The 20,247-nt window shown below is 40.1% G+C and overlaps 1 protein-coding gene across 3 annotated transcripts in view; it reads right to left on the minus strand.

The window, feature by feature from the left end:
- PTAR1 (protein prenyltransferase alpha subunit repeat containing 1) overlaps positions 1-19,122 on the minus strand; it is a 78,039-nt gene extending 58,917 nt beyond the window's left edge. The window contains exons 1-2 of one of the 3 annotated variants that reach the window (XM_069086995.1): positions 17,067-19,112; positions 3,392-3,561 (exon numbers count right to left, since the gene is read on the minus strand). In XM_069086995.1, the coding sequence (XP_068943096.1) occupies positions 3,392-3,561; positions 17,067-17,152 (256 nt within the window). In that variant the 5' untranslated portion in view covers positions 17,153-19,112. Of the gene's footprint in view, positions 1-3,391; positions 3,562-17,066 lie in introns of those variants that run through there. The other 2 variants (XM_069086989.1, XM_069086991.1) reach the window with 2 other exon arrangements.
- Between the last annotated feature and the right edge of the window lie 1,125 nt (positions 19,123-20,247).

A 20,247-nucleotide genomic window follows, 5' to 3' on the forward strand; every position in this document is an offset into this window, starting at 1 on the left:
ATATATATATATATATAGTAGAAACATCACCTTGCCAACAAAGGCCCATATAATCAAAGTTATGGTTTTACCAGTATTAATGTATTGCTGTAAGAATTGGATTATAAGGAAAGCTAAGCACTGCAGAACTGTTAATTTCAAATTGTGCTTCTGGAAAAGACTTTTGAGAGCCTTCTGGACATCAAGGAGATCAAATCAGTCAATGTTTAAAGAAAATTAATTCGGCCTACTCACTGGGAGGACAGATACTAAATTTAAAGCTTATATACTCTGGCCACATAACGAGAAGACAGAACTCATGACCCTTAAGTTGGAAAAGACTAAAGACAAAGGGAGAAGGAGAAGACTGAGGATGAGACAGATAGTATCAAGGAAGAAAGAACATGAGCTCGGGCTGACTTCGGGAAACAATGAATCATACAAGGGCCTGGCATCCTGTGGTCCATAGGGTCACGAAGAGTTGGATATGACAATGAATGGACTGAATTTTCTACTGAAATTCATTAAATGTCCTAGTGACCCTAAATCATTAAAACAAGTGTGATGGGGCAGCTAGGTGGCACAATGAATATAGCACCAGCCCTGGAGTCAGGAGGACCTGAGTTCAAATCCGGCCTCAGACACTTGACACACTTATTAGCCGTGTGACTTTGGGCAAGTCACTTAACCCCAATTGCCCTCCAAAAAGCCTCCAAAAAGCAAAAAAAAAAAAAAAACAAAAAAAAAAAAAAAAAAAACCTCACCAAAAATGAGTGTGATAAGCTGTCTTTATAATTAATCAAACTATTTAACCATCTTCTCATCAGAAATTTTTTTCTTTAAAAGAAATTCCACAGCATCACATAATTTTAGGCAGATAGTATAGGGCAACATAAGCTATAAAGTATCTTTATCAAGACACAATCTGGATTCAGACCATTTTAAACCATCTAATCAAAATTATGTTTCACCATATATTACCATGGTTAAGCTTATGAATGTGATTGAAGAAGAAAGTTTGTCCTGAAAATATATAAAAATCCATTAAAATTCAAAAACTTTTGGTGTGAGTAAGCCTATTTAACCTCTATTCTTATCTAACCTCCTCTCATGACAGTAAGTTTGGTATCTCTTAAAGCCTAAGCCAGGGGCAGGGAACCTGCAGACTCGAGGACACATGTGACCCTTTAGGTCCTCAAGTGTGTCCCTCTGACTGAATCCAAACTTCACAGAAGAAATACCCTTAATAAAAGGATTTGTACTATAAAACTTGTACTCAGTAAAAAGGATACCTGAGGACCTAGGCCACATGTGGCCCAGAGGCTGCAGGTTCCCCCCCCCGGCCTAAGCAGTCCAACTACATGAATCGACATGGAAGATGGAAAGTGATGAGGCTGAGTGGTAAAGCAAGGTTTAAAGGATGTATTTCATCACACCCAAAGATAATTTGATGGTGAGTCGATAAGGAAAGGCATGATCAGAAATTTTGTTAGGTACAGATAACTAGGGTAAAAGGATTTAAAAGAAAAAAAGACCAAAGACATGAAATAACTGCAGCAAATTACTTATTTTTAACTAACTACTTGCCTCACTTTTAGAGAAGATTATTTTTTCTTCCCACAACACATGAGATTCTGTATTTTCTCAATCAGCTATTTCTGTACGTTGGCACATCCAATACATTTTTGGCAAGAAAATACGATGATCCATCAGGCCCCACAGTGGTAAGGTAGTGAGGAGACCAACAGTCTGTTCTTACAACAAAGAGGATTGCAGAGAGAGAAGGACACATGGAGGAGCAGCCTGAGCTAGTATGAAGAGTGCTGAACTCAGATTCTGTGAGATGAGGCAAAATACTACCTTTGACAATTAACTATATGACTATAGCAAGTTCCTTCCCCTCTTTGTACTGATAATGCACTTCACAAAACCTCAAATGCAGCTCAGTGGCACAACACATAGAGTGTTGGTCTTAGAAGCAGGAAGACCTCAATTCAAATTTACCCTCAGATACTTCTTGATTAAGCTGCCCTTGGCAAGTCACTTAACTTCTTCCCGCTTCAATTTTTCCACATGTAAAATGGGGGTAATGATGGTACTTGCCACCCAGGATTGTTGTGAAGATCAATAAAATAATCAACTAGCGTTTAAGTACCTAATATATGCCAGGTATTATGCTAAGCACTGGAGATAGAGAAAAATAGAAAAGGAATAGAACACATGTACAATATACGTAAAAGCATTTTTAAAACTTCAAAGTACTGTAGAAATGGTATTATTATATTATATTATATACATGCCAGTTATGATGATGATTATGACAAGTTTCCCTCAAAGAAAACAAGTGTTGTTTTTAGATATTACAATGTTTATTATCAAGAAAACAAGGAAACTTACATTGGTAAAACAGGAGCTATTTCAAATGAAACCATCCAAAGCAGATCATTTCCACACACTCCATAGTTGGAAATAAAGACTAACAAACATATGGCTAGTGGGAGTAAGAGGAATCTAAGGAGAGCAGAATGTCTCTCTTCCCCTAAGAAATTGTTTCTTAACTCACCAGGGATTAAACATTTGTACAAAAACATGAGTTCAAATCCAGACTCACACACTTAGCTGTACAACCCTGGGCAAGTCACTTAACCTCTATAAGCCTTCTTCATCTTTAAAGTGATGATAATAAATAGCACCTACTTCATAGGATTGTTTCGAAGCTCAAATGATCCTCATGTACCTTGATTTGCAAACCTTAAAGCACTATATAAATACTCATTATTTTTTTAAAATCAATGAACAGGTATTGCTAATTACCTATAATGTACCTAGCACTGAAAAGTATAAAACTTGTTTTTAAAGATAGTTTCATGAAAGATGAAGCACACGAACAAAATCTTGAAGAAAGTGCAGGATTTGTTCATAAAGTGGAAAGGAAATACAGCATTTTAAACAAAAAGATATGAGCTCTTTAAGGGCTGGAACCCTTGTTTGCTTTTATGTCCCCTTGCACACAATTGTTTAATAAATGCTTACTGAAAATAACTGGGAGGAAAAAAAGCAGAGCATTAAAGTTAGCCTAAGTGGAATGGAAGATCAGCGTGGAGAAGTAATGGATTTTAGCTGGATTCTGTATCTTCCCCAGCACTGTACTGAAGTAATAGGTGCTTAGTATTTCTAAAATCTGACTTCTCTCTGGCCCCTGAATAGGTGAAGGACATTACACTACAGTCCATAAACTGGATTCCCATGTGGTGATACCTTCGCAATTCTGTGTCATGGTATAGCCACCATGATCATTCCTGCAATCCTTTCTTATATTACTTAAGCTGCTACTTACTGTGGCATGTCACCCATAAGTACGACGCTCATTCATTACAGATTATCTAAGAAAAAAGATACTGTTGAGACTTACCGTCTTTGTTTAGTCGCTGCTTCCTCTGCCTGTAGAGGAGAAGCTTGTTGTGGACATATGGCAAAAGAAACTTGACACACCAACTCTCCACACCAAGTTTATTCTCAACCAAGACTATAGGACTCCGGTTGTACCGAGCTTCAGGACAGGGAATTAGTCCTATTTCATCTCTTAACACGAAAAATACATAAGAGAATTAATAGTATGCTATGGTTTTATAATTAGAATTGTTTTTAAAAATATACATCAAGTACAGAAACATTTTCCTCACTTAAAAATACAGTTGATATAATAGCTTATTAATAAAAGCTTACATTTAAATATGATGTAAAAGCAATACATTAATAATAAAACAAGTTTATTACTTTACAAACACAAAGCAGAAATGATTATATGTAAAACCGTGAATCTTTATTATGTACCTAAATAAAGAGAAATACTAAGTTCCTCCCATTTTTTCCTCATTCTCCCTTAGTGTATTTTTTACTTCCATTTCTTTTTATTCCCCTCTTAAAACCATTAAATGGAATAAAGCCACCTCAGGCTCTCTATTTGTCTTTCTTAAATCCGTCTATGACATCCAAAAGACAGTCAGTAAGATTCTAAATGGACCCTTGTCTCTTCTCCCCCATTAGAAGAGAACAGTTTATCATTATTTAGCCCTGTCCAATTACTCAAATGTATTTCCTTTCTTAGATTTTTCATATTCTCTGTTTGTACTTCAAAATCTAGCCAATTCTGGTCTTTACATAAAGAATGCTTGAAAATCTTCAGTTCTATTAAAGGTCCATTTTTCTCCTATAGAATTATACAAGTTTTGCTGGGACAGTTCCGCTTGATTTTATTATCTTTTATAATCATATTCTAAGCTTTTCTCTCCTTTAAAATATTTGCATCATACTACTGTGTGATCCAGATTGTAGGTCCTTAATACTAACTTTTTTCTTTCTTGGCTCCTTTAAGAATTTTTTTATTTGACCGGGAAGGAGGTTCTGGAATTTGGCTGTAACATGCCTGGATGCTTTCAGTTTGGAGTTTCTTTTAAAGAGACTAGTGGATTGTTTTCTATTTCTTCTAGTAACTCTGGGCAGTTTTTATTTATGATGTCCTGAAATATGGTAAGGAGTTTTTTTTTTGGACATGGTTTTATGGGAATCTGCTAATTCTCAAATGATCTCTACCTAACTTGTTTTTCAGGTCAGATTTGTTCTTCATAGCAGATACCTTGTACCTTCTATTTTTTTAAGTCTTTTGACTTCTCTAATATTTGTTGTTACCTCATGGAATCACAGAATTCTATTTGCTCTAGACCTTTTTTCCCAAAGAGTCTACCTCTTGGATTGGGTTTTCCACTTTCTGTTTTAGGTTATTCTTCTAATTTTTTCCCCTCAGGAGTTCTAATTACAATTAAAAAAAAAAAATCTCTTGCTTCATTTTCTTCCGACAGCTTCCAGAGTTCTTGTGGCCAAATCATTCTTTTCTCTTAAGTTCTATTTTTACAAGTTGTAAAATTACTTTCTACTTCTGGGCTTATTACCTTGGGCTTCTCAACCCACAGTATTTACATTTTCTTTTATTTATTCATTATTTCTAGCCTCAGAATGTTGAAATGGGATTTTGTGCCAGGGTCAAGTTTTACCTCCCAGCTCCCATACCGACCCCATACTCTTGGATGAGGAGGGAAGGCCCTATTTAGACATGTTTTCTCTATAGTACAGATATCACCAACAGTGCTATTCTGGCTGGTATAGCACTCACCCCCTATATCACTACCGTGGTTTCTTCTTTTGTCTTCTGGTGGTCCAATGCAGATATTGGCTTCATCTTATCTCAGTCTCCTTTCTCTTACGCAATCCCCAACTGCTATTTGCTGCCGTGGCCCTAAAATATCCCATTACCAGAGTTTTTTCTCGTTGGCATCCTACTGGTAAGGTGGCATGCTCCCATAAATCCTCTGCCCCAAACCTCAGTACCCCTCGGCTTCTGACTGTTTCTTTATGCAGTGCTTGTAAAACATAGAAGTGGTTACTGATGTTTTTCTTCAGTCATCTTGATCACTATTTGATCTGATACCCTTTTAGATATTTTCTTGGGTTTTCTTGGTTTCCTCTAGGACCTTTTATATCACCATCTTAACTAGAAGTCTCACCAACTGAGCTTTAAATTATATAATAGTAATTGTAGAAAATAATTACATAGAGATAATATCCAAATGTCTTGCAGAACATTTGCCTCATATAGTAAAATTAACAAATAACCATAAAAATATTTTGCCTAATCTAGACATATATAAACATCTTATAACAAATAAAAACTGAATCTTATTGACTGCATTAAGGAGTAAGGAAGGAGGCTGCTTATTGACTTTCTTTAAGAGTATCACCTTCACTTTATCACCATCTACAATCATACCACTAATCCTTTCCCCCTCAAATATATGCTAATAAAGATCACTGTAGGGGCGGCCAGGTGGCTCAGTGAGTAAGAGCACCGGCCCCAGAGTCAGGATGACCTGGGATCAAATCTGGGCTCAGACACTTAGCACCACAACCAGAAATAACTGGCCGTGTAACCTTGAGCAAGTTACTTAACCCTGATTGCTTAAAAAAAAAAAAAAGACCACTGTAAAGAATTTTGTAAATTAAAAAAAAAGGAGGTGGGAAGGAAAAATTAACTTGAAGAAACAAGGAGATCACAGGCCCCAGCCCAATCTCTCTTTTAGACTACCTACTCCCATAGTTTTTTAAAAATGTAATTTACCTTTGTAAAGTTTTGTCTTATTACTGTTCCCTAGTTAAATAAATGAAATGCCCTAGTAATGATTAGTAGTTAAATCTCAGAACAGGACCATCTATATAAATGTTCAAATACATGGCTTTATTTGGCTGCCTTCCCCCCCCAAACTAGGCACATAACTAGGCATGGTGGTACATTCTTATAATCCTTGAGGTCAATAAGTCTGATGTTGGCAGATCTCTGAAGCCTGGAGATTCTGAACTGCAGTGGGCTAAGACAACTGGTATCTACACCAAGTTGAGCATTAATGTGGGGGATAGAAGTGAGGGGAGAGGAAGACTGGGTTTTCTGAAGAGGGGAAAACAGAAACTACTGTTCAGTTACTTTCAGTCATGTCTAACTCCTGGTCACCTCATTTGTTTTTTTTTTGTTTTGTTTTTACAAAGTTACTGGAATGGTTTGCCATTTCCTTCTCCAGCTCATTTTCCAGATGAGGAAATTGGGGTTAAGTGACTTGCCCAGGGTCAAACTGCCAGTAAGTATCTGAGGCTTAACTTGAATTTAGGAAGATGAGTCTTCCTAACTTCAGGCCCAGGACTCTATCCACTGTGCCACCTTGCTGCCCAAACTGAATAGAACAGATCAAAGTTCCCATGCCCATCAGAGTGGGACTGGGACAGTGACTAGTCATATTACAGTCAGTCTGGGTGAGAGAGTCTTAAAGAAATAAAAAAAATACTTTTAGGGGGCATCTAGTTTGCTCAGTGAATAAAGCACCGGCCCTGGAGTCAGGAGGACCCGAGTTCAAATCCGGCCTCAGATGGCTACTTAACACACACAAAAACCCACCTAGCCGTGTGACCTTGGGCAAGTCACTTAACCCCAATGCCCTCCAAAAGACAAAAACAACACTTTGCAAACAAGTTTCAAGTTAAAATATTTCTACTTTCCAGTCCAATACACAAAGTATCTGTAGGAACTTCTTCCAGAAGACTGAGTCCTAGGGTGTTGTTTGAGGCATATAGAGATTATGTGACTTCTCTATGGTAAAAAATCTAATAAGTGACTCCAAGTTCAGTACTCTCTCCAAGACATTATCTCTTCTCATCTAATTATTATTCACAGTAATGCCTTATATTTTTAATGTAGGGGTTTAGTGTTTCTAAAGCATTCCATTCAAATTCCAAATTCAAAACATATTAGCTGTGTGACACTGGGCCACTCTGGGATCTAGTTTCCTCAATTGTAAAAGGAAATAATGATATGCAGAGTACTAACTCACAGGCTTTTTATAAAGTTCAAATGAGATAACTGATGTGAACTACTTTGCAAACCATCTATTATGATGTCATCTGACCCTTCCAGAAATTCTCAAAGTGTTCTTTGTGTCCTCATTTTCACGAGATCATAGATTTAGGGTTATTTAGACCTTATAAGGTCTTCATCACCTTACCATATATATGTAGGAAGGAAAAGAAGTTCAGAAAAATCAAGTGACATGCCCTGGATTTCACAGCTATTTGCTGGCAGGGCTAGGTCTAGAACACTGGCCTCTAGTCTAGGACCATAGTGGATATTACCATGTTGATACAAAGGATACTCCACAAAGTACATTTATTCTAAGTTTCTGGCAATTTTAATCATGGGATTTTAGAACTGAAAAAGACCTTAGAGATTGGCTAGTGTCCACTTCCTTCGTTTTCTAGATGAGGAAATTGAGGCCCAGGAAAGGGAAGAACCTTGCTTTGATCAACAAGTAACAAAAGCCTAGTTCTGAACTAGGTCCGACTCCCACTTCACACTGCTTATTCTTTTAGCCAACACCGAAATGGCCCGAGTTAGGACTCTTCTTCCCAGATGTGATCCTCTAACTGGGACAAGGATATATCCTTTTGGATCACCCATAAGGACAACTGGAAAAATTCTGCTAATGCAGAATACTGGTGATCTACATAAAAAATCTGGCCACATGAGCCAAGTGGTGTATGCCTTTCCAGTCTGAACCAGTAATTCTTCATACTGTTTAGATGGTCCTTTAAAAAAAATGTATTACCATATGAATTCCCTGACTATTCAGCAATGTAGAGTGGTAGAATGCCCACATATCTAAATGTAATAAAAAATAATGCCCTATATGGACCTAGAAAAAAATAACAAAATTCACCTGGAAGAACAAAAGGTTCAGAATATCAAGGTAAATTAATGAAAAGAAATGCAAGGGAAGACAGACTAACTGTACCGGATTTTAAATTGTATTATGAAGCAGCAATCATCAAAACTACTTGGTAATGGCTAAGAAATAGAGTGGTGGATGACCTGGGGATCAAATCTAGGCTCAGATACTCAGCACCCACCCAGAAATAACTGGCCGTGTAACCTTGAGCAAGCTACTTAACCCCAATTGCTTATTAAAAAAAAAAAAAAAAGAAATAGAGTGGTGGATCAGTGGAATTGTTTAGCTATGCAAGACATAGTAGTCAATAGTAATCTGCTGTTTGATAAACCCAAAAACATCAGCTTCCAGGATAAGAACTCACTATTTAACAAAAACTGATGGGAAAACTGGAAAATAGTAGGGTAGAAATTAGGCATAGACCAACATTTTACACCATATACCAAGATAAAGTCAAAATGGATACACAATATAGATATATAGGCTGATGGTATAAGCAAAAAAAGAATAATTTACCTTTCAGATTTATGGAGACTGGAGGAATTTATGACCAAACAAGAGATAGAGAACATTACGAAATGCAAAATGAATGATTTTGATTAAATTGAAAAGTTTTTGCATAAACAAAGTCAATGCAACCAAGATTAGAAGGAAGCAGAAAGTTGGGAAACAAATTTTACAGTCAGCATCTCTGACATAGTCCTCCCTCATTTCTAAAATATATAGAGAACTGAGTCAAATTTATAAGAATACAAGTCATTCCCCAACTGATAAATGGTCAAAGGATACGAACAGGCAATTTCCAGAAGAAATTAATGTACTTATATTATAATAACATAATATATATTTACAGTCATATGAAAAAATGCCCTAAATCACTATTAATTAGAGAAATGTTTGCAAATCAAAACAACTCTGAGGTATCAAATCACACCTATCAGATTGGCTATAACATGAAAAAATAGTAAAACATTAAATGTTGGAGAAGATGTGGGAAAGTTGGAACACTAATGCATTGCTGATAGAGTTGTAAACTAATCCAACCATCCCTGAGAGCAATTTATAACTATGCCTAAAGGGCTATAAAACTGCATACCCTCTGACCTAGTAATATCACCTCCCAAAGAGATAATAATAACAGAAAAAGGACCCACGTGTACAAAAATATTTATAGTGGCTTTTTTTTTTTTGTGGTGGCCAACGATTGGAAAGGGAGGGGATGCTCATCAAATGGGGGATGGCCGAACAAACAGTGGTATGTGAATGTAATGCAGTACTATAGTGGAATGCTAAAGACTGATATGAACTGATGCTGAGCAAACGAGCAGGACCAGAACACCGCACACAGTAACAGCCACAGTGTGCGATGACGAACTTTATTTCCTCTTCTCAGCAATGCAAGGATCTAAGACAACTCCAAAAGACTCATGGGAAATGCCGTCCACATCCGGAGAAAGAGCTACGGAGTCTGAATATGGCTGGGAGCAGACTATTTGCTCTTTTTTTCTGTTGTTTTGTTTCTTCTTTCTCTTGGTTCCTCCCATTGGTTCTAATTCTTCTTTACAACATGACTAATGTGAAAATGTTTAATATGAATGTATATGTAAAGCCTGTATCAGACTGCACACCAGTCAGGGAAAGGGGAGGGAAAAGAAGGGGACAAATTTTAACTCAAAATATTATGGAAGTGAATGCTGAAAACTAAAAATAAATAAATTTTTAAAAATCATAGTGAATGTGAAGTTGCTGAAAAGCATGGGAAGGCTCATATTCGCCAATACAAGGTGAAGTAAGCAGAGCCAGGAAAATCTTTTACACAATGAATGCAGTAAGATCAACAAAAAGTAACAAGTAAAACAAGACTGTATTTTACACATCAAGTATAGTCCCAAAATAGGGAGGAAAAACCATATCACTCCCCAAAAGAGGGAGGACTACTGAAAGTACAGAGAAAGCCTACTGGCAAATTTGGTTAGTTTTGCTAAACTGCTTCCCTCACCTACCTCGACTCCCGTTTCTTACCCCACTGCTATACCTTTCTATTAAAAAAAAAAATCTTGAAATGAAAGTGATGTAAAAACAAAAGATATAAATAGTTTGGTTTTTAAAATAAAGGACTGATCTACTGAATATCCGAAAAAAATAATAAAATAAATGCTAGTTGACTATGAAAAAAATGTAATGCGAAACAGGATATAAAATTATTATAGCACTTAGGGCATACTGTAAACCTAGTCTAATTAATAATTTTTCCTAATTTAATTAGGGCTTTCCCAGTCCTAATTCTTACACCTAGTATGATGCAATTATATTTAAGAGAGTAAGTCTTATGTATTGCTGACTAAATTCAAAGATCTTAGAGGACAATCTATCTGAAATCAGTAAAACCTTTGTATGTCACTTAATTTCTTACACATATCATAAACTTAAATCTCTTACTCTATCTCTCCACACTTCACCAATAACTATAATAAGCTATATAGAAATAAATTTTATGGTCACTATCCCAGTCCTGGACCTTTATTATAATTTGCTTAGACTACTAAAACAGCTTCCTAATTGGTCTTTCAGTTTCTAATCCCATCCTTTGCATCCATCCTCTACACTGTCTACCAATAACCTTTTACATCACTTTCCCACTCAAAAATTTTCAATAGCTCCTCATTACCTAAAGGACAAAAAGTCCAAACTACTTAGTCTAGCATGCAAGGCCCTCTATGAACTAGCCTCAAATTAAGCTTTACAGTTATATTTTGCATTGCTTCCTCATAAGAATTTTAGACTCAAGGAAGGCCAGTCTATCCACTGTCCCATAAGGATCACTCAGACAATCAATATGTATTTATTAAATCATTACTGTGCCAGACACTAGGCTAAGCATGAGGGGATCCATATAGAAATAAACGGTCCCTGCCTCACAACGTTTACATCTAATGAGGGAGATGACATGCAAATAATTAGGTACATATAAATTAATAAGTCACACACACATAAAATGCGACTTAATGGTAGAGGGAAAGGCCCTACTAGTTGAAGAGAATAGAAAATGTCTCTTGAAAAACATGGTGCTGAGCCAAGTCCTGAAATAAGCAGGGGGAACTCGGAGGTGGAGGAGAGGAGAAAGAACATTCCAATCATAAGGGGCAGCCGGCACAAAGGCACAGAGAAGAGTGTGCAGTGTCGTAAGCAAAAGCAGCCAAGAGGCGCGTGGTGGGACTGTCGAGTGTGTGGAGGGGAGCGATGTATACAAAACTGGCAAAGTAGGGTGGCGCCAAGTTCTGGAGAGCCTTCACTGCCAAACCAAAGAAGTTCTATCTGATCCTAAAGAACAGTGAACTACTAGAACGTATTTCATACCAGAGTGATATGGGCAGATCCGTGTTTCAGGAATATCAATCTGACAACTGTACGGATGGGAGGGAGCGGGGAGGAAACGGACATGAGTCAGGGAGGCCACTGCAATCGCCTAGAAAAGAGCTGATGAAAGCGTGTATGTGGGGAAGCTATGTGAGCGGAGAAGGTGAAAGAGATACAGTCAACAAGACTTGAGAACTTCACAGTGAGGAAGGGAGAAGAGCAGAGGAGGACTAAGGTTGTGGACCCGACCACTTTGTAAATCAGCACTTACTAAGCATTATCAGGGGTCAAGCACAAGGTTAAGGGCCCATTAAGAAGGACAAAATGAGGGGCGGCTAGGTGGAGCCCCGGCCCTGGAGTCAGGAGGACCTGAGCTCAAAGGCCTCAGACACTTAACACTTACTAGCCCTGTGACCGTGGGCGAGTCACTTAACCCCAACTGCCCTCCAAAAAGAAAAAAAAAAAAAGGACAAAATGAAACAAAAGGTGGTACTGAGGGGCAACGAAACAAAAGGTGACCTCAAGGAGTTCAGGTTCTAAAGGGAGCACAAAAAACTGTACAAAAAAAATAAAAGCAAGAACCAGAAGGGAAAACTGCTGAAGAAACTGGAGAGAATCTCAGAGAATCCTGAGTAGTGTGAACTGATGCAAAATAGTAAAGTAAGCAGAATGAGAACAATTTCTACAAGAAAACCATAACGACAAAGAACTCTGAAAGACTTTATAACCCTAATCAATGCAATGACCGTGTCCCCAGAACACCTATGATGAAATGTGTCATCTATCTCCTAAAAGAGGCGATGGACACAAGGTGCAAGAAGAGACATGCATTTTGGGGCACAGCCACTGTATGGGTAAGTTTTGTCTAACTACACTTAATGGCTTACAAGGATCTTTTTTTTTCCCTTTTGGTTTTCAATTGGGTTGGGGGAAGGGGGAGGTTTAGCAATAGTGATGCCACTGAATCATTTTTAAAAACACATGAAACAGAAGGGAACAGACAAGAATATGGTTCTGAAAGAAATGTTATACACACATGTTTATGTGTGTGTACACATATAAGAAAGCAAGCTGCATGAAATGTAAAGTCATGTTCTTACATACAATCTTTTCGTGTTCTATGTACACAGAAATGCTCCTTTTGGTGTTTAAGTTTAGGATTAAAAAACATACCGGAGAAAGGTAGGAAGGAGCCAGATTGTGAGGTGCTTTAAAGTCAAAGCATCAATAGAATTTTATATTTAACTGTAACTTATTAAGTATGAGGGCGACATGACCAGACCTGTAGTTTATGACAATTAGTCAACAGCCTTAACAACCACTGGCTACTCCAGCAACGCAGACTCCTGTAATGAGGGCCTGTATCAGGTGAGCACTGAAGTGATCTTCCTAAAGCATAGGTCTGACCACATCAACTCTCCTATTCAACAGACCCCAGTTCCTCCCTATCCACAACCCTTCCACCATCAAATGTAAGATCTTCTGCTTGGCTTTTTAAAGTCCCTTACACTCTGGCCCACCCTTACCTTTCCAATCTTCGTACTTTACTATGATCCAGTGACACTGGCCTCACTCTTCCGCACACAAGATACTTTTATTTCCTGCTCCAGGTATTTTTACTGGCTTTCCCCCGTGCCTGGAGTTCACTCCTCATCTCTGCCTTCCTGGCTTTCCTGATCTCCTTTAAGTGCCAGCTAAAATGTCTTCTCTTTCAAGAAGTTTCTCCTGGTCCCCCCTTAATGCTAGTATGTCTCCTCTGTGATTATTTCCAATACATCTTGCTTGTATATAGCTGTTTGCACCTTTCCTCTCCCTTTCGAGTTCTCTGAAGGCATACACTCTTTTGGCCTTGCCTTGCATCCCCAGTGCTTAATTAATAAATGAATGTTGGCTGACTTTGTTGTTGATCATTTTTGAAGAGGACCTGGTGACTTAAGAACTTATATATAAGATAAGTTGTGAAGGTAGAAAGGAGAAAATCTGGCAGCAGATTAAATATGTGCAGTGAGAGCGAGTAAGAAATCAGAGAACACAGGGTGTTCCACAAAGAACAAGGGTGAATGTGAGGATGGTGGCACCCTCAATAGTAATAGAAGTTCAAAGGTAGGAAATGTTTTTGGGGGAGAAAGTTATCTTTTGAGCATGTAAAGATAAAATAAATTTTGACCTGAAGAAGAAACTTAGCAGTTATACATAATAAACACCATCACTTTATGGATGAGGAAATTTAGGCCCAAAAAGAGATTAAGAGATTTGATTTGCCCAAGGTCATAAATAATACCTAAAATTTATATAGCACTCTAAACTTTTATATTACCTCATCTGATTCACAAAATAACCTTATTTATTATAATCTACATGTATTATTGGACCTATTTTACAGGAGAAGAAACTTAGGTTCAAAGTGACTGCAGTTAACCCTTCCACATTGGGGAGGAGGTTAGGGGCATGGCACCCCCATGATCTGAAATATCAGTAAAAATTTTTTGGCACTCCTTTCGTACCAGAGAAGTCTCAATTATTATGGTGTTAAAAGAGAAAATGTTGATATTATACGATACTATATGTATTTTTTATGAATCTCTGATTTTCTAAATCTTTTGTGTCATCTATGACTTCCACAAAACTCCCCAATAATTCCCATTTAATTTCTTATGTTGACCCATCAAATATCAAAACTTCCATGGGGAAAGTAGCAGTGTGGAAGGTTTAACTCTGTATGATTTGTCTAAGGTCACACCATAAGTTGTCAGAAGTAAAATGCTAATTCAGGTCTTCCTGCCTTCAAGTTCTGTACCCTCTGTCCACTATACTAAGAGCACTGGAGACCATCTAGAACAGGAATCAGATCTCCTCTTAGTCCAAAGCACTTTCCTAAGAGATGCCTTACACATGCCCACACATATACCTTTTTTCAGTCTTTACCTACCCAAATTATTTCTATTACCCGAGGACCAGCTCAGCTAATTGCTTTCATGAAAACTGCCCTAACCCAGTTTTAAACGTCTTAGGTACTTATTGTCTAACATATGACATCTGTTACTAGTGTGCTTTTCTTTCTCACTAGCTAGATTATAGAGGCAGTGAGGTGTTCCAATGCTGGGTCTGGAGTCAGGAAGACCCAAGTTCAAATCCTATGTCAGACATTTCCTGGTTGTTTGATCCTGGGCATATCACTTAACCTGTTTATCTTAATTCACTGAAGAAGGAAATGGCAAACCACTACAGTATCTTTGCCAAGAAAACCCCATGGACAACAATGGTGTGCTATGTTGAATGGGGTTACCAAGAATCAGATACAACTGAATAAGTTAGATTATAAATTCCTTGAGGGAAAGGTCCATATTTTGCTTTTTCTTTGCCCCATTCTGGCCTAGTATGGTACCCTGAACATAGGTGATTCAATGAAGCTGATTTATAAAAAAAAGGGTGTAAGATGTTTTAAGACGTTGATGTAAGAATAATTTGTTGTAAGAATGACTGATCCAATTTCGTTCAGAGTTATCTCCAGTTTACTTAACAGCAATTGACAATGTCGTTCAGCAGGTCAAGTTTTGACTTGACTTTCAAATAAAGGGTATGGATTTCTCTGAAATAATCTACTTTTTATGGCTAAGTCTACTATCTGGATGGAGCACTGGACATGGAAAATTTAACAAGCAGTTTGTCAGAGAAAGAATGTTTAAACAACCTAAACAGCACAATTAAAAAAAAAAGATGAGTAGAATTCCACTAATAAAAACTGACATCTTTCTGGGTTTAGAAAAATTACAAAAGCAAAAAATAAAGGACGGAAAATTTTTTGTAATAAAAATGCAAAGACATAGCTTTCAAAGAAAGCACTCACCTTTTATTTACATTTATTTATAAATTTAAAAGAATTTATTTGAAATAAGAGAACCTAGGAGTTTTGTTTGAATTACTGAAAAATCCAAACTTACAGAAAAAGTTTAGCACTAGAGATAATATAAATGAAAATTTAATACTTATTATAAAATAATATTAGTTAAAAGAATAAAAAGTCACAATAGACCTAAATTATGTTATTCCTTAAGAATGCATCAAACATGTTAGCATTTATTTTAAAATACAGTCTATTTTCCTTATGGTACTTCTAAATTGCCAGTCTGAGCTAACAAGGGTTCAAATTAAGGAAGTCTTATAATAAAAACTTTTCCTAAGAAGGGTACGCTACACTGAATGACTTGTGAATGTTTTAATAAATCCAGACTTGCCCCCCCTCAAGTGATGTCATCTCAGTCCCCCTCACAAGCTCTGTTAAGACTTGTTTTTACTTACTGTTCTTTCTTCAAAGAAAATATACCATTGAATATAGTTAGAAAATGAGTCCTTCTCTTCTTCAGTCATTTCTGAGGATGTCTATGTCTAATGAAGCTCCCAATTTTAGGACTCAGTAATTGCTATGGTTACTCCTAGACATCAGTCTGACTAATTCTCAAGAGCCAAAAGACAGCTGGGATGGTGGGGAAAGAAGTAGGAAAAAAAGAACACTGTCTGGATCCCTCCTCTGTCCCCACTCTATCTTTTATTAAATGTATCTGTATAAATACCCTAACCCATAAGCAGAATATAAAGACCAGGCAGGGTCTGTGCATTTTTTAAAAATTATATTCCTAGTGTGTATCCCCATCCCCATCTTGCTGAAGAGACCCCCTCCCTCCTGTGGACATCAGAGGAACGCAGGCGGGATGTTATCGGGGAAAGGTCAAGGGCACCACCTTTGGCAGAAAAAGGCCTGGGTTCAAATCTTGCCTCTGATCTTGGGCAAGTGCCTGGCACTCTCTTTCATCTACAAAACCCTGAGGGCTGCACGGCTGCTGAAGTCTGCTGTGGACTCTATTCCCATTATACTTCGATCTAGATAGGTCCTCATTTTACCCCAAAAAGGGAGATCTCTGCTGTGCCAAACTTAAGTAGGTAATGAGGCTGATTGTGACACAGATACCGCGTGCCCCAGTCTGAGCCTGCCGGCCCCCTCCTTGGGGGCTCGGGTGCAGCCCCAGAGCCTTCACTGAGCAGCGGGGCAGGTGGGAGATGCGCCCTATGCCGGCCCGGCCCCGGGTGACCCGGTGTACCTTACTCCAGCCCGCTCCAAGCCTTGGAGATCTTAAAGCTGTCTGTCACACGCGCAGGGGGCAGGCCCCCTCGCTGTCCCGCCCGGCCTGGCCGCCCCCCGTTCGGAGGCGAGCCCCAAGAGCGGAGAAGTAACTTGTCCGGGCCGGGCCGGGCCGGGGGAGACGAACAAGGATGAGAGCCGGCCTAAAGGCGGCCCTCGGCGTTCCGAGAAGCCCCCTGGGGAGGCGGGAGGCGGGAGCCCCTCAGCGACCTCACCTGACCCCGGCGGGGGGAGAAAAGATGGGACGGAAGGGGGGGGAGGGGAAGACTCACATGTGCGGGTTCCTCTTGAAGGCGTTGTTGATGTCCTTCACCACCCGCTGCACCAGCACCGCCACCTCCTCCGTGGACTCTGCCATTTTCTTTAGGGGGGGGGGGGGGGGCGGGGCGGGGCGGGGGCCCCCGCGGGGGGGGGGGTCCGGGCGCCGAGTCCGCGCCCGAGTGTGTGTGTGTGTGTGTGTGCGCGGATGTAAGTGCGCGCGCGCCCGCGTCTTTCTCCGCCGGGCCTCGGAGCGGAGCAGGAGCGCTTCCGGGTCAGCCCACGGGGAGGGGCAGGGGAGGTGTTGGAGCGGAGAAAATTGTGGGACTCGCTCTTCCTCCTCCCCCTCCCCCCTCACGTGCGCCTGAGCTCACGGGGCCCACCCGACGCCGTTAAAGGGACAGGAGACGAGGAGCGCTTCCTGCGCCTGCGCTCCCCGGAGAGGCGAGGGTGAGGAGGAGGCCGGGCCGGGGCCGGGCGTTGCCCTGGCTCTCCTCCTGGGCCCTCTCCTTCCCTCCCCGGCCGTCTCCCTCTTGCTGCCCCGGACGTTTGCGCCCTCCCGCAGCTGGGCCGTGAGCCCGCGGGTGGTTCCTCTCGCTTACGTCATCCCCGCCTGTCTTTAACCCCCGGGGAAGAAGCCGGCCAGCTTTGCGCAGGCGCCGCCTCGGGAGCTTCTCGGCCTGGCAGTCTGCTGCCTCACTGTGGGCGGAATGTAAGCTCCTTGAGGGCAGGGATTTCTCATAATCCCCAGTGCGGGCTGTAACTGGAGGAATAAAATCGTGAACCCGCAGTCGGAGGGCTCGGCGTTGGGATCAAGCCTCAGACGCGCGACCCTGGGCTCGTGACTTTGGTTTTCTTTTATGTAAAATGGGGGTAATGAATGTAAAGGCCTCCACGCGCACCCAGGGCAGATCTGATGGCGTGCTGTATAAATGACGTAAGGGATGTGTGTGCTGTCGGGGCCGCCATTTCATTGGGGAAATCTGCGGACTTCAGCCCCCCTGCTGTGGCTTCGCCCATGCCCTCTGCACGTGCTGAAGCGAGGTCTTTACCCTTACACCTCAGCAGCCTTGGTGCAAAATATAGCGGAAAAGCTTGTAAGCGATGGCAGGGACCTGGGAAGAGTTGGTCCCTAGGGTTTTTAACAATATTCTCCCTCCTTGGGAAAGGTAATATTACCGGGGCTGTGCCTTTTCAGCTGTGGTGGGCGACCTCGCTTTGTGGCTTCACTGTACCTTCTGAGAAGCTGACAGTGATAACTGCATTCATCTTACTGAAATGAAGCAGACGGTGCTCATTTCAAGAGACATCGGTTTCGGTGCTTGGCACAAGGAGGTGCTTAATAAATGCTTACTGAATGATTCCCATGGATTGATTTCTGAGTTATGGAAACCCAACTCTAGAAATGCTGTCTGCACGATGAAGATGTCCCTGAGGTCCAAGCTTAAAGTGGATTTTTGTGAGCAGATTCATTTTCCAAATGCAGAAGAATGCATATATCAGAAATTGTTTTCTCATGTCCACGTTGAAAGAGAGAGAAAAAAATACAGTATATCTATAGTATGATATAGGAAAATAATCATTTACATTTTGAAATTCTAAATCGATTCCCCATCAAATTCAACAAACATGCCCCAAGGGCCTCTGCTAAATGCTAGAAAAAAGAAAGAAAAAACAGCCACCACCCTTAAAGGGATTATGTTCTCCTGGGAATTTGACACCTAAGAAGAGAATATATAAGTGATAATTGAGATGTCGGTTGACGCTTTTATATTGACTTTAGCTTATTGTAAATACTAAGGAAATGAGAAAAGTTTTTCCATGGGAAGTGGCACATGATCCACACCAGGGATTCTAGGAGGCTGGTAAAGAGGGCACTTATCCTAGGGTTGGAGGGGAACAGCTCAGCAAAGTCACAAAGACAAGAAATTGAGTTCTAAGTTAGGGTAATAGCAAAGTGAGATAGCCTGCTCAGAATGTAGAGTGCCTAAAGAGAAGTAATGTGTAAATTTTCATGTCACCAGTTTGTTTTCAATCAGGCATGTTATTATCAATGTTTTTATGCTACTGTCCCAATGAAGCATGAATTGTCAATAAGGTTCTCTCTCTCTCTCTCTCTCTCTCTCTCTCTCTCTCTCTCTCTCTCTCAAAAGAGAGAGTGTGATACAGTAGAAAGAATGCTGGATGTAGAGTCTCAAATCCTGGCTTCCAAAACCATTTCTACCATTTAATACCTGTGCGATTTGGGGCAAGCAACTTACTCTCTTTGGGCCTCAGTTTCCTCATGTGCAATAAGGGAAGATAGTGGTGGCAAATGAAATCCAAGTTCTCTCCCAACTCTAAATCTGTGAACCTGTGTGTGAGTCCTTTCTCTCGTTTTAGCAGGTCGGTCAGTAAGCAAGCATTTTGAAGTGCCTACAATACGCCTTGCATTGAGGCGACATAGAAAGGAAAGAACCGAAAAGCGACCCCAAAACCCCCAAGCCTCACCAATTCCTGCTCACAAGGTGTTCATAGTCTAATGAGAAAGAAGAGATGGAATCAACTCTACCGATATATAGACAGGATTAATTAGAGATAATCTCTGGAGAAAGTGCTAAGATTAAGAAGGACTGTGAAAGGCTTCTTGAAGAAGATGAGACTTTAGCTAAGACTGGAAGGAAGCCAGGTTGGCCAGGAGGCAGAAATGAGGAAGGACAGAGTTCTAGGCTAGTAAAAGTGCAGTCAGGAGACAGAATATCTTGTGAGAGGAATAATCAGAGGACCAGTGTCACTGAACTGCAGAGTATGTGTGGGAAGTAAGGTGTAAGAAATGGACCAGTTTATAAAGGGGCTTGAAGGATTTTATATTTGATCCTGGAGGTAGGGAGCCACTGGATTTATTGAATAAGAGGGTGACATGCTCACAGACCTGTGCTTTCAAAAGATCAGTGTAGCAGCAAGCACCCCAGCATACCCAGGATGGCTGCTAGCACAGGTTCTTAGATCTGCTTTTCTAAAGGAAAGCAACTGAAAATGGGTTAACAATCTTACTTTAATCAAACATATATCATTTACCTAGTTCAGGGGAAAAAGTCAACACCCTGAATTTCAGAGAATACAAACAAGTTACAAGCAGACAGAGACATATCAGCACATCCATCCCTAGTTAGTTACCAGAGAGGGAAGCACTAACATCCGGGTTTTCAAGGAGGG

This window comes from Petaurus breviceps, unplaced genomic scaffold, assembly GCF_028583685.1.
Source record: "Petaurus breviceps papuanus isolate PSGF00001 unplaced genomic scaffold, PetGlider_PUasm1.0 118, whole genome shotgun sequence".
NCBI lineage: Eukaryota > Metazoa > Chordata > Mammalia > Diprotodontia > Petauridae > Petaurus > Petaurus breviceps.